Consider the following 15,401-nt stretch of genomic DNA (forward strand, 5'->3'; position numbering starts at 1 on the left):
ACATGACATAAATACAAGGATTTTTAAAGATAAGAGAATACTAAGAACATCCTTCTGGCAATATACCTGAAAACAGATTAAGTGCATAACTGACTAGGAAAAAATATAATTCTTCAAAACTAATTCAATAAAAAATTAAATAGAGAATATATAACTGGAATTAGGCAGAGAAAGTAGACTTGACCTCAAGTTATACAGTGCCAGTTTAGCACAAATGACAGAAAAGGCATTCAGGAATTCCTTTAAGAAGCAAAATGGGTCTTTTTTTCCCTCATGCCTATCCGTAATGCACAAAAAGAAGACTTAGTAACTAGGATTATCAATGATGAGGCAGCTTTTTTTTCTCACATTAATATCTTGTTGGCCTGCAAGTTTCCAGAAACTTCCACTAATAATATTACCCATAAGGCCCTCTATTTTAAGCAGGTGTGGGCATTGTCAGTGGCCTCAAACATTATGGCGGTATTCTGAAACTTTTTGGTCTGCAGGACATTTTTAAATAGCAGTGGCTCTCTTGAAAGGAGTCTCAGACAATACTAGACAAATTAGCAATAATTACAATACAATTATGCTCTAGTGTAACAACGTGACTGTGACTCTCAAAGCAGCCACAATTATAATTGTCACCCTTCCGTGCCATGTTACTATTTGAACACACCCTCTTCCTGCCTAACCATGCTCTGTTACATATTTTTGAGGCAATGACCTTATGTCTCACATCCAAGCAACAGAAGAGCTTTCTTTACACCCGTCTTACCCACGGCAAGCTCTATGCCATTATGCGTTGTGTCACACAACCCCCTCAGCCCACTCCAGTTGACAGATGTCAGATAAATATATGTATGCTGAATCCCAGGAAGAATTACCATTACACATTAGTCAAAGTTTGACAATTCCACCTACCCTTTTATGACAATAACCTTACACCTTATATAGCTGAGAACTGCCAGGACCTCCCCGCAAGCCAACCTGCCACAGAGATTTGTTCCCAGAGCCTGGCATACACCTTATCGGGGGTCAATGAGATGACTGTAGACAGCATTTTCCCCCATTTTAATAGTTATTAAATTTACCTTTAATATGTATTAGGAAGAAGTGTAACTAGCACCTCCAATTTGGATTTTCACAGATATTAATTCAATAGAACCAGCATAGCAGAAAATGGAAACAGCAGTAGAATGTGAATTTGGTATTAAAGATGCACACACGTTCTTAGGAAGAATGAGGATGTTTACATATTTTTAGCAAAGCAGTAAACCAAGCACAGCCTTTACAGAACCTGGGAAGGGAAGAGGCATACTCACAAGCAGACGAATCTGTGTTACATTTTGTTACAGACATGTGCAGAAGGACTGCCTATCATGGCAACCAGAGGCAGGAGAAATTGCCAAATCCTGCAGAAGAGTTGAAAGAAATCTCAAAGCACCAAGATGCTAGTGCGACTGATCCATGATGGCACAGCACTGTCATGTGTCACAAGGCTTTCTTTCTTGCTGGGACATACAGGAATGGTGAACCTCACAGTCACAATGTCTTAGATGTGATCAAATTGCCCCAAATTCCAAATGCCACGTCACGTTTGGCTGTCCCATGGAGCTGCCAGTGCCGACAGAGCAGGATGGGAGGAAATGCTGCCACGAGGGAAGAGGAGGCAGTGCAGTAAGGACAGACCTCATGCACCTGGCCCTGGGTGACAGCAGAGGGAGAACACTGGAACTGCCTTACGACTGATGTGAAGGAAACCTCTAAGTATAAAACAGAGTAGTTAGAGATGGAATATAGCAAACAAAGCTGTGAATTCTAGAACTAGCAGCCCTGCCTCTGCCCTATGCTCACTAGGTGTTTCTTCTCCGCAGGGATGATATACAGAGAATTAATAATCCCCAACAGTGCCCAAAAAGAAGGCCCTGGAAGGGCTCCTGAGGGGCCCTGCTAGACCAGGTGTGGTCCCTCTCGTTGCTAAATGAGGGGCCCCAGGGTCCTGGAGAAGGGCAATGGAAAAGCACTGGGGAGGAAGGGAGAGACTATGGGCAACACTATTTACAAATTAGTGTGGAAATATTTTAGTATTGAGAAAATTACTGCAGCCACATTGGTGCTTATCAAGTGAATAGACCCATGCTAATACGCTTTCTTCCCACCTTTTTCCTTCTCTGTACAACATGGAGAGACTGTACTACAATGTGGAAAGTAAGAGCCAGGCTGTGGACTCTGCTGTGGGCCGGAATCCCTGCTGGATGACCTTAAGCAAGCCATTAACTTCTCAGAGTCTCAACTGTTTCATTTATGTAATGGAGAAAGCACTCTATAGGTTTCTTGGAATTAAATGAGGTAAGGTGGGTATAATGCTTAAGCATGGTGCCCAGCACGTAGTAAATTCTGCACAAACTGAAGCTACTGGCATAGTTATCTGTTTCTCCTGCACAGAGGAATCCAGGTACCTGACCCAGGCATTGGTGGGTGACTCACATTAGCTGGGCCACATTGGAGATGTGGGTTTTTGGGTCTGACCGCTGATAGCCATTAAATACAATCACAATGAGAAAATCTGGTTTCAATTGAAATTCTAGTCTCTGTGTTCTGTGAATCAGTTTAGGGTTTCTTCCCCCCACCCCCCAAAAAAAAAAAACATTGAAAGCTTTGTACTAAATTTACCATATCTAAGTGGGTTAAAATATGTTCTTTATTTAAAAACAAATAGGCCCCAGGACAGTATGGGAGAGAGCTATCTATTTTGGCAAGTTGCCTTTCCATTAAGTGCATATTACACAGTCAACTCACCATGGCAAAGCAGTTGAGACATTTCTCACTGACCTTTCTGGCCCCAATTATCTAATGCTCCGCAAAGCTTTTATGGAAAATATCATCACAATTTATAGCTAATGGGTGAGCTGGTTACTGTCTGTGTCTTTAAAATACACCTCCTCATCTTATATAATGCTCACTTAGTACTATTTTTTACTATTATACATACTATTACAGTGAACATGCTTGTAAATTTTGTCTTTGTGCCTTTGTCTAATTATTTCCTTAGAAATTCTTAGAAATAGGATGCCTAGCATAAATGGTATACAGATTTTTTTAATTAAGTATATACTGCCTTCCACAAAGTTTTTACCAATCTACACTTTTAGCAATAGTATATAAGAGTATCTTTCCTCATGCTTTCATCAATATTTAAATCTTTACCAAACTGGTAGGTGAAAATATCATCTTACTGTTTCAATTTGCATTTTTTCAGTTACTCATTAGTTAAGCATCTTTATGCTTGCTTATTAACCACATGGATTACTTACTCTGAATCCTTTGCTTATTTTTCTATAGACCCTGGCATTTTTATTGTTATAAACATTTTAAAATATAGATAATAAATATACATAAATATTATTTATGTAGATATAAATACAAATGAAGAACTCATATTATTATATAGAGAGGGTATTTTAAGTTTTCAGCTATCATAATCTTGCCTGGTAGAAAGAAATTTAGAGTCATTCTTACATTTTAGTTTCAAATATATTGTTTATAGTAAAATATATATATATATTATTTATAGTAACCTAGTCAACAAGACCTGGCCACAATATATTAGTTAGTACTTTAGGAATCAAGACAAGCCAAGAAGTTATTATTAGTTAATCTTAGTTCCTCTGAGCAGGTCTAGGAGTAATTAAGGCCCTGCTTTTGATGTAACAACCTCAGGGGAGGGAGAAGGGAAAGACTTGCTAGTATTTCTCTGCTCTTAATTGATGAGGACATAAAATTAGTGACTATTATTCTATGGCATGAGACCCTTCAGTACTTGTTACTGGGGGTTGGGGGGCGCCGCATAGTGGCATTCATCCACCACCTGGTTTTCTCTTGAGTGAGAATGTGCATGTGAGGCCGGGAAGAGAGATAGGACAGTCAGGATCCTCTTTGGGGAGACAACAGGTTGAGAGCAGGAATAGCCATGAACGGAAGAGGGCTAAGGTGAGCATCCTACACAACTGGCCAGCTTCCTCCAGCTGTGTGGTAGGTGGCAATGAGCCTCCTCTGGGGGTTCTGGTGGGGCTGTAGTGCTAGAAAATGTGTCTCATTCTCCATCGTTTAAGTCACCTCAGGAGTAAATCCGTGTATGTGCTAAGGTCATGGGTCCTTCTCTGGTCTTGTTTCTGTGCAGTGATGAAATTACACTTTTGGTTTCATTTTTATTGCTCACCATTTTATTCATCAGTTTATATGTGAATCTTCATTCCTTTCCAGCTGAATTATAAACTCCTTCAAGGTAGAATTTCTTTTTTAGAATTCTTAATTTTTAGCAAAGTTTTAAGTATACAATATATACTCAAATATTTATATCTACATATAACACAGCCTACTAACAGAAAAGAATTTTTAAAAGATTAAGTAATACAATGTAAATTAAATATTTTATTACTGAACTATCATTTAGTTTCCATGTCTGTGAAATGGGAAGAAAGAAGAGCGACCACATAGGAAGCCAAAAGGAGAACAAGGTATTTTTTTCTAGGTCACAGAATTTTATGATTAGAAGGAACTATAAAAATTAATAAAAGGAGAGGCACCTGGCTGGTTCAGTCAGCGGAGCCCACCACTCTTGGGCTCAGGGTTGTTTGAGCCCCACATTGGGTGTAGAGACTACTTAAGTAAAAATAAAATTAATAAAAGGAAACCTCATTTAGAATGGAGCCAAGAGGCTGGAAAGGGGAGCTCTCATGCCCTACCACTCATCAACTGCAAATCCAACAGGAAGAGAAAGATCTTCACAAGGATACTACTTTACTATCCCAGCAGGAGGAAGGAAGGCTTTCCTCCTCCCCCAGCAACAGCCCAGCCAATGAGAGACTGTCACAACCCAGCCAATGAGAAGCTACCATACTCCAAACTCCCAATTTACTCCAATGGTTATTTTGTTTATAAGGGTCAACCCAGCCCCCACCCCTTTCCTCTATAAAAGTGTTCCTCTCTCCTTTGTTCCCCAGACATGCGGGTGGTGTTGGTGCAGCTTGCTTGTTCTGGGTTACAATTCGCTGCTATTCTGAATAAACCCATCTTTTTCTGGTAAAATAACTGGTAGTTTTTTTTTTTTTTTAAAGATTTATTTGTTTATTTCAGAGAGAAAGCAAGTGAGTGGGGGCAGGGGCAGAGGGAGAGAGAGAATCCTGAAGCAGACTCCCCACTGAGCACGGAGCCCAACGAGTGGCGGGGAGGGCCCTCCATCCCAGGGCCTGAGCTCACACCCTGAGCTGAAACCAAGAGTTGGCCACTTAACCCACTGAACCGCCCAGACTGACAGTTTTATTTTTAAGGTTAACAGAGTCTTTGACATCATTAATCTAATACCTTTATTTATTTGTATGGACTCTGGATTATGTTGGCTTCCTTTAAAGGTCCTAAATTTTTTCTGGCAAGTGGTTAAATAACTGTCAATTCCTCTTGGTCAGGGTAAATTTAAAAAAATTTTATGTGTTGTTAATGTTGGGTTATTTTTGTTTTTTGTTTTTTTGTCCTGAATCTAGTGTGATTCTTATTCCTATGGCATGGCATTTCTGGGGTCTTAACTGAATCCCTGAGGTTTTTGGAGAGGTCTCTCCACTCTGGCTTAGCTAGAGCTCAGCATCTCCAAACCCTGTATCTCCCTATGTCCAGTCAGTTGTGTTTTTTCCACCCTCACCCCCAGAATCCTCTCTCCACCAGGCGCTGTGGAGTCTGTGGAGTCTGGCCTGTGGGTCATCAGCCAGCACTAGCTAAAAATCCTAGGAGAATGCTCCTGCAGACCTCAGGGGCCCTCTCCTGTGCCCAGCTCCCTCTTCTTCAGTTTTCTGCTGCACAAAGTCTCCCTCAGCAACTCTGGATGCTGATCTCTGCCTTCTCAACTCACTAAACTACCACTTAGTGAGACAACCACTCTGCTCCAGCTCTGCACCACAGTCCAGAACACATTCTCAGACAGAAAGCTGGGGTGAATGGGCACTTGTCTTTTGTGTTTCTCTTAAGTACATTGTCTGAAGTGTAATCGAATGGCTGAAAACAGTTGTTTCCATGTATTTTATCCACTTTTATCCCTATTTATGGCAGGGGAGTAAACCCATTATCTAATATTTTATTTTACTGAAGAGGAAAATGAAACTCAGGAAAAAGGAATTGACTAATCTTTTACTTCAGTTTGTTTTTCTTTTTAAAAAAATTAAGGTCATAGGGGTGCCTGGGTGGCTCAGGTGGTTAAGCGTCTGCCTTCAGCTCAGATGGTAATCTCTAGGTCCTGGGATGGAGCCCTGAATTGGGCTTCCTGCTCAGTGGGGAGACTGCTTCTCTCCCTCTCTTTCTCTCACTCTGCCCCTCTCCACTGCTCATTCTCTCTCTCTCTCAAATAAGTAAAATCTTTAAAATAAATAAATTTTAAAAATAAAAAATAAGATCATTGATATTGTTTTGTAGTACCTTCCCCCCCCAACCCCGCCACTTATACAAAATGAGCTATTCCCCATATCATCATATATTCTTCTATGGCATCATTTTTAATGACTATGGTATTTCAGTGTAGGAATATGCCACAATTTATTTAACTGATCCTGGGAAAGCATTTTTAACAAACAATAGAAATATTACCAATTCTAAGTAGTAAAAACAAAAACAAAAAACTATAAATCATGAAAAATTATTTTCAAGAAAATGAGCATTTTGTCACCTTAATATAAAGACTTAAACTAGGTCCACCAGTGTTTCCTAGCAGAGGCCACTGGAATTTTGCTTTTATAGCAGATGATTAGGATGTAGGAGATGATTATCTGTGCATAAAAGAAAACCATGTGTTTCCCCCAGTTTTGGTTTGCCTTCTCTCAGTCCCTCCACAATCTCATTCATTCTTGCAGCTTGATTTACCCTTAAAAAATTACCCTAAAAAGGGGCACCTGGGTGGCTCAGTTGGTTAAGCGTCTGATTCTTGGTTTCAGCTCAGATCATGATCTCAGGGTCATGAGATCCAGCCCCATGTTGGGGTCAGCCCAGAGTCTCCTTGAGATTCTGTCCCTCTCACTCTGCCCCTAGCACCCTCAGGCCCACTCTCACTCTTCTCTAAAACAATTTTTTTTAAAGCTTTCAAAAAATTACCCTAAAAAATAACAGCAAATACCCATTTGCTACTATTGGTATTACGTAAGTGCTTTCTTCACCTGGCTGGGACCACCTCTTACCCACACCTGTCCCTTCACCTACCCTCCAGAGTCCTGCACTCCAGCTTCCATGATCTTCCTTCCAATTCTCCCATGACCCCCACTTATTCTCCAGGTCACTTTGTAGGTGCTGATCACTTTGCAAGCAAGCCTATCCCCCAAACCTCACATGCCTGTCTTTCAAAACTCAGTTCACATATTTCTTTGCCTGAAGGCATTCTGTGGCATCACACCAACCCCCACCTGGAGTGGAGCCAACCACACCCAACCCTTTTGTACACTACGGGCAGCCTGTGCTTTCTCTCCATGACTTATCACATGGAATTATAATGTTTCCTTATCTTTCTCACCCATTTACTTGTAACTCTTCTGGGTACTGGGGTCCTCAGCATCTTGGGCATGCCTGGTGTGAAGTAAAGTGCTCAATAAATGTTTAGTGAATGAACTAGAAACTGCTCTTTTAAATTTCTCATGTCATTTCATTCTTTAGCTCCTTACTGCGACTGCAAATATCCCTGCCTGGTTTTAATGTCACAATGGATCCATCCAATAATTGTATCCCCTCCACTCCTGGCATGCACCCTCCCTCAACTGGACAATCTGCTTGTCATCCCTGATCCCTACCCACCTCATTCCCATCTCAGCTGCTCTCCAGCCTTGTTTGTTCTACTCATAGCCAACATTCAAGGGCAAACTCAAGATCTTCCTCCTGCTTAAGGTTGCCTATGATGATTCTTTTCAATTTGTTTAATGATTATACAGACTTTCTTTTTCTAATACAGTCTGGGTTCAAGTACTTGGTTAGTAATCTTTTATTTGTGTTCTGATATTTTGTATGTAAACCATGCTTTCACTGTATTCACTAGGGCCCCCTTTTACTGAGTTTTCCTGACAATTAGCACATTGTTTTCTAATTTCACTCTATTTTGTAAATATATAAGATACAAATAAACGTAACTTCTGGTTCACTTATTGCCTCATGGGTTTATCAGATTGTCCCATATAAACTTTGACTACTCCTGGGAGAATGTATTTTCCTTCGACATTCTGTTCTTCCAATTTATGATTGTGAAATATCTTCCCATTTGTGTCTTTTTCAATTTCTTTTATTAATTGCTTATACTTTTCAGTGTACAGGTCTTTCACTTCCTTGGTTAAATTTACTCCTAGGCATTTTATTCTTTTTGATGCATCTACATTCTGTTACTGCTCCATAAAACTTCTGGAATAGTGTTATACATGACCAACAATAAATTATCTTATTGGTTTTATGTAGTTAAAACCTAAAATGTTTCTAAAATGTTTTAGAAAACAGTTTACAAAATGCTATAAAATAATATTATATTATAAAATGTTAAAAAGGAAAAATTCTTCCACCGCACTAATAGGATTTATACTCATTCTAAATCAATGGAGGCCAAAATAATGGGGTTATATTTTATTTCACAAAATCAGAGTCTTACAGTAGGAAGGGAACTTCAAAACTACTTAATCCAACACACCCACTCAATAGTTAGATCCCCTCCTGCAGCTCCATCATGAAGCTTTGCAGCAAAACATCTAGTGACAGGGAGAGCCCTACTTTCCCAAGGCAGCTCAGTGAGAAAGGGCTTCCTTATGCTGGTACAAAATCTATTTCCCTGCAACATCCTCTCACTTGTCCTGGTACTACTCTTTTGGGACTAGACAAGTCTAATTCTTCCAAATGGCAGCACTTCTAGTATTTAGAGACAGTCAGGGTGGGCTCTCTCATCCTTCTCCGGGCCCATCGTCTCTAGACTAAATCTCCAAACTCCTCATATGGTGGCATTGTTTCTCTTCTTTTGCCATCTGTGTTGTTTTTTCCTGAATATGATCCAGTTTGTCCACATTCCTCAAAGGGTGGGCCCACAGCACTCTTGAGTAGGGGTTGCAAATTCAGACACTTCCAGAGGCCAGATCCCAATGAAAGGTAAATGTGTGGCTATGGTACAGTATAAAGATAGGAGGAGTAGAGCTGGACTTAAGCCCTGACTCCAGACTTTCATATTCAAGACTTCAAACCCATGGGCTGGCCAAATAATAGTGAGGCCTGGGAGCCACAGTTGCTCTTCTGAGCCAGCAGTTAACTGACTAAGATAAAGCTACCTGTCACCTCCCCAAGACTAAAGGGGCAGCTGACATTACACTATACCAGCTGTTATGTGTGTGTGCATATAACATATATATATACCTCATATACGTATTTTATATATAACAGCTATATATTATAATTAAAATTGGTACACTGTGCATTATATAATTTATACATTATATAAATGCTGACTTTTACCTGAATCCTGTGATCCTGGAAAACAATGAAGGTTAAGAAACCTCTCTGTATTTTGGAGAATGGTTTACGGCAAAGAACTACCTTTCCCCACGTGACTTTGATAAGACTCATAGATGTCCCCTTATTTAAAAGTCAAACACAGACCCTCAAAATTCCCTTTGCCTCATAAATGATCAGCTAAACTGCTCTTCCCAACTACACTTTGGTTCTCTCCTTCCTCCTGGTCCCTGAACTTCGGCCCATCTCCACCCTAGTCAGCATATAGCCCCTCCTGAGAATGGACTGGCCTCAGGGTAAAACATTTTTCTGCTCCACTACCCACCATATCACCCTTTTATCCTGCTTCCCCACCCCTGTTCTTTGTTTACCTCTGTGTGTAAAAGAAAACTCTCTTCACTGGATTCTGAAGGCACTTGCAGGTCTTAAGGTCAAAGCAGTCTCCCTGTTGCAGCAATGGTCTCCCTCCCCTTATACTGCAGTTGTCTCTTTCCCCTCCTTGCAATAATCCTTTCCAATACAATGTCCCCTTACTAAGTCTGGATTTGTTTTTTATTTGAACATAGTCATGAAAATATCTTAGCTATTAATAATATAATAATATTATTAGATTAGCATTTGTAAGTGTACTTTCATCTTAGTAATAAATATGGCATACTATTGAGTCACAGTGATTGTAATTCTAAATCTTTCCCAATATGTTACCAATCAACATCAGTTCCCTTCTTGGAGCATTTTTTCTTACCAAATGATTTTTTCTCTTTGGTGGGATATCTCATTACTACAGGCTGGTAAAGACATTTTAGGATCCCGATTCTATAATATTACTGAGTTAAGTGGTTCCCTATCATTTACTAAATTGGTCAAAGAGTTTCCTATAAGCATCATTCATGTCATCAATAAAACATGTTCATGAAACAGGTCCAAAAACTGAGTCCTGAGGAATATTTAGAAACCTTTCTCCTGGTCCCTTCTCTTAATAGTTAATGTAGAGTTAACTCTATAGGGAAATATAGCTAGAACACATTAAATATGGAAAATCACTGACAATTTCCTTAAGGCAGAGGCACTTCATAAATATTTGTTAAATAGTTTAAGGAAGGACCACATTTCAATGTAACATTGTTTAATTGAGAATTTTTATTTTTATTCTCATAAATTAAATAAAGTACCAGTATACTCATGGGAAAAAATAAATAAACAACTACCCAACTAGCTCTGATCCCACTTATTAGTCTTCTGAATAGGTGATAGTTGAACCAGTTTTTTTGAAACTCTTATTCATCCATCCAACAAATACTTATTAATATTTATTGTGTAGCTACTGATACCAGACACCATTCTTTTTTTTTTTTTTTTTTTTTTTTTTTTTAGTAGAGCCGAGAGGTCTCACATTTATTACTGAACCAACCTACTGGTGCAGGGGCATAGTCAAGAGAGAAAAATCATTTCCATGATAAGACAAGTCTATGGCCAGGTAGGAAGGATGTTTACAGAATGACAGAACACATGATCTTCACGCAGCTTAATTAAATATGTATGCCAATTAGGTGTGTCATCTCATGACGTGTGACGCCTTACAGACCCAGCTTGGTTCTTCTCCAGTGCCTCCTTTTGGAGTTGTACCTGATCTTATTACCAGTTTTCATCCGAATCCACTGGGGAATGGGACGATTCTGCTTTTGTTTCTTGGCCAGGAATCGCTTGATTCTGAAAGTCTTGTGAGAAGACATGGCGAGAAGCAGCCAGCCACGCAGAGCAGGATGGCGGCAAAAAAGAGAGAGCGATACCAGACACCATTCTAAGCACTGAGGATAAACTGAACAAACCAAGTTCCTGCCCTTGCTGAGCTCATATTCGGAACACATAACAAACAAGTCAACCAATAAATTTATAACATAATGTCAGCTTAAAATAAGGGCCTTGTAAAAAAAAAAAATAAAGCAAGTTAGAGGACACCGAAGGATGGTGTGCAGGCAGGGGTGATACTTTACACAGAGGTCATCAGGAAAAACTCACTGAGAAGGTGACACGTGGGCAGAGACCTGAATAAAGGTGGGAGCAAGACACGTAAGTACGTGAGAACAGAGAATCCCAGGCCAAAAGAAAGGCAAGGGCAAAGGCCTGAGATGGAAACATGATTGACTTATTTAAGGGATATAAAAGAAGGCCAGTGTGACCACAGCAGAGTGAAGAGGGCTAGAAAAATCTGAGAGACAGGCAGGGTCTGGGTCACCTAGGGTCCAGAAACCCATCATAAGGGGGTGACTAGAAGCCACTAGAGGACTGAGAACAGAAGCATGACACAGTCTCCTTTTTGTTTTGAAGAATCACTTTAGCTGTTGCGTAGAGACTAGACTGAATATACCGAGAGGGACAAGACAAGACATGATTTTTTTTTTCTTTATGCCTTTCTTGTATCTCTTTTACAACTCTGGTAAGGACCCTTTTGGAGTTTTTAAATATTTAAGTACCAATGAAATGGATGGGATTAGTCAAGTGTCCAATCAAAGATGCATGAGCTTTTAAAATAGTTGCTTCAAAAGTGATTGTAAAATTCACCCATCCATGAAATGTGAACGGCTTAGATTGAAAATTACTTCCAGCTGTTCATGAAGATATATGTACCAGGAAACTAATGTAGTTCTGACAAGCACATGTCAGAACCCTGGAGGCAAACAGCTGGGATCGGTCTTAACAATGCTTTCTTTTTTTAAGTAAGCTCTATGCCCAGTGTGAAGTCTGAACTCACAGAGTTGCATGCTCTACTGACCGAGCCAGCCAGCACTCCATTAACAATGCTTCTTTTAAGAAAGTAGGTGCCAGTGACCATTTCAAAGAAAACTGTATGGAAACTATAAGGCTATCAAGAGAGAGGTAAAGAAGCAAAGGGAAATAATGTAAAAGTCTCTGCATTTTAAATATGCAGTGCTAACAGTAACAATCACACTTGTAAATGTATGAAATTGGAACTCCGTTGTGTGATGCACAGTGCTAGTGATTACTCAAATCCACCTTCTACCTTGTTGACAGAACAATGATTTGGCTTAGAGAAGCCATGTACCCAGTCTCAGGTGGATCAAAACTGGTCTAAACTAATCATGATAATCTTTCCTTGCTTTCCCACCTTCCCATGTAGGTGGAAGTAGCCATATGACCCACTAATGGCCAAAGAGGCACAAGCAGAAATCTGCTTGGAGTGTGGTCTGAGAAAGGTTTAGCTTTCCTAATAAAAAGGGTTGGTCTCAGCTGGCCTCCGCTTGGTGCCCTTATTCCTGCCTTCTGTTTCGGTATGATGGTCACTATTTGATGTATGCAACTATAAGGGAAAGGCTAAGACATTTACCAGGACACTGGCCACCATCTTTAGCTAGCAAACCACCACCATCAAACTCCTACTTCGGACTTCTAGTTAAGTGAGAAATTGAAACACACGTTTAAGCTTCTACAAACTGGGTTTTCTGTGATGTGTGGCCAAATAGATTTTTAATTGAGATACTTTAAATCACCAATATTCTAGGGAAATAAAATATCCATCATTATCACTTATAATCTAAAATGAACAAAATATACCTGTCCATGTTCAGCAATAAATGAAAAATCTCACTCCCACTAACTACATCTCCTCAGAATATCATCAAAGAATATCTATCCTGATCTTCCAGGCTTCTCTTAGATGTATTCTGGTTTAATTTTTTTTTTTAATGCAAAAAAAAAAAAAGGAAAGAAAGAAACGGGGGGGGGCAGTGCCTGGGTGGCTCAGTCAGTTGAGCATCCAACTCTTGGTTTCAGCTCAGGTCATGATCGTGAGATCAAGCCCCACGTTGGGCTCCATGCTCAGTGTGCAGTCTGCTTAAGACTCCCTCTCCCTTTGCCCCTGCCCCTACCCCCCACCCCATTCTCACTCTCTCTCCAAATAAATAAATCTTTTTTTTCTTTTTTTTTTTTAATGTCTAGTGGGGAAGGTAGCTAACTATAGGGGGAGTTTACTGCCAGGCTGAATAGGGAGTGGGTACCTGGTGTAAAGGGACGGGCAATCCCAAGAATAGACCTGCATCTGCTCTGACTAGCTTGACAAGTTCAAGTCCTAGTCTTTTCACAGCAACTAGTCATACACCAGCCCTTCACTCTGCTTGGGATTCTGAGTCTGATTCTAGATTTGGGAAGAAAGAACCTGCACGACAAGAACATCCACTTTGATTAGCTCAGAACTAGGATGAAGAGGTGCAAAAGTCTTCTGAACACAAAGCATATGTCATATATACTCTACTGTCACTTGTGCCAAGTGAATAAATACTCAAAAGGATTCTAGTGGGCATGTTATTTATTAGCATTTGATTTCTTTTACCTGGTTGATATGGAAGGTAGAAAGGTATACCCTGATTCAAGACTGCCTTTTCCTCTGTTTTCTTTCTTTTCTTTTTTTTTTTTTTTTTTGTGGCATCTGTAAAGCATTTCCCTTTCTAATTGTGGATCACACAGTGTTTTCATGGCTCATGTTACTGTCTTTCAACTTCCAGCCCTTCTTTCCACCCCCACTCTTAAATGAGAAATAAAATAAAATGAAAAAGGAGGCCAGTTGGAATTTATTTTCCTCCCTCTGTAGCAGATGTTAAATGCAAACTTTTTAAAAATGAGGGAATATTAAAAGAGCCTTCTTTTTATCCCAGAGCAACTGCCCTGCCCTGCATCCTAAGTCTCAGGCTCAGGAGGGAACCTCACTGACCTTTTTATCCAGGGTGCAGACAGAGGACACTGGAGCTCAAAGCTGGCTCAGCCTTCTTCCCATCGAGGGCCTTGGGCAAGACTTTGAATCTCTCTGGGTCTCAGTTTACTCATCTGAGGGGGGTTGGATGAAAGAATCTTTGAAGTTATTCCAGCTCCTAAGAGTCAATGAATTGTCTCCAAAATTCAAATGTAAAACTACTGACCATTTTTATGAGAAAAATCACTTTCCCTTTTTTTCCCAGTTCCTTTTCTCAGTAACCAGGGATCATCTCATTAATTTGGTTTTATGAGGGATTTGTGGCTTAATCTCAGTCACTTGGGGTGAAAGTGCTCTGCTAAAGTAGATGTTTGAGAAGCTGCCTCTTTAATTCAGATATGTGGTTTTAATCTGTTTAGAGAGCTTCACATGACAAATATCAATACATCTCTGCCCTGCTCCAATACTTTTGGTGTGAGAACTATTTATTGTTTATATTTGACCAAAGCACCTATATGTTGTTAAATTCTACTCCCCTCTCTTTTTCTCTCTCCCCTTACTCCCCATATACATCCACACATTTGTTATGGTACTTCTGGCTAATTCCATTTTCCAAACTGAGGTCAAGAATCGTTTGATTTCCCTCCTGCTTAGCAGCTCCACTGATTCACAAGTGTCTGTCCTGTTTTCTTCATTCATACTCTCTGATAAATGCCATTACCTTACACCCTTAGACAACAGATCCATATGGATGGAACTATTTGTCAGAGAGAGAGAGAGAGAGAGCACAAGCAGGGGGAGCGGCAGGCAGAGGGAGAGGGAGAAGCAGGCTCCCCACTGAGCAAGGAGCCCAGTGTGGGACCCGATCCCAGGACCCTGGGATCACGACCTGAGACGAAGGCAGACGCTTAACTGACCAAGCCACCCAGGCGGCCCTGCAATTCTTCTTTTTAATCTAGAAAATGCCTAAGGCCAATTCACTTAAGACTTATTTAAATATAGCTCATTTTTACTATAGCATCCTGAGCCTCTGATTCTGCCCAATTTCGTCACATTTCAACAAATGAAATGTGATTTTGCTGTTAAGTTGCCTAAAGAACAGAAACATTTGCTCAAGAGAAATACAAGAAGTCAGGGAACATAGGCTTGGTTCATATTTCTCATCATCATCACCCAATAACATCTAGCACATTTTCTTCTTCCTTGTGGGGAA

General features: G+C 40.1%; 1 protein-coding gene across 1 annotated transcript; it reads right to left on the reverse strand.

Moving 5' to 3' along the window:
• Nucleotides 1-10,863: 10,863 nt before the first annotated feature.
• Nucleotides 10,864-11,249, reverse strand: LOC118356840 (60S ribosomal protein L39). The gene has a single exon (XM_035726831.1). It carries the CDS (start codon nucleotides 11,214-11,216, stop codon nucleotides 11,061-11,063), a length of 156 nt encoding a protein of 51 aa, XP_035582724.1. The 5' UTR covers nucleotides 11,217-11,249; the 3' UTR covers nucleotides 10,864-11,060.
• Between the last annotated feature and the right edge of the window lie 4,152 nt (nucleotides 11,250-15,401).

The sequence above is a fragment of the Zalophus californianus genome, chromosome 3 (genome assembly GCF_009762305.2).
Source record: "Zalophus californianus isolate mZalCal1 chromosome 3, mZalCal1.pri.v2, whole genome shotgun sequence".
Classification (NCBI taxonomy): domain Eukaryota; kingdom Metazoa; phylum Chordata; class Mammalia; order Carnivora; family Otariidae; genus Zalophus; species Zalophus californianus.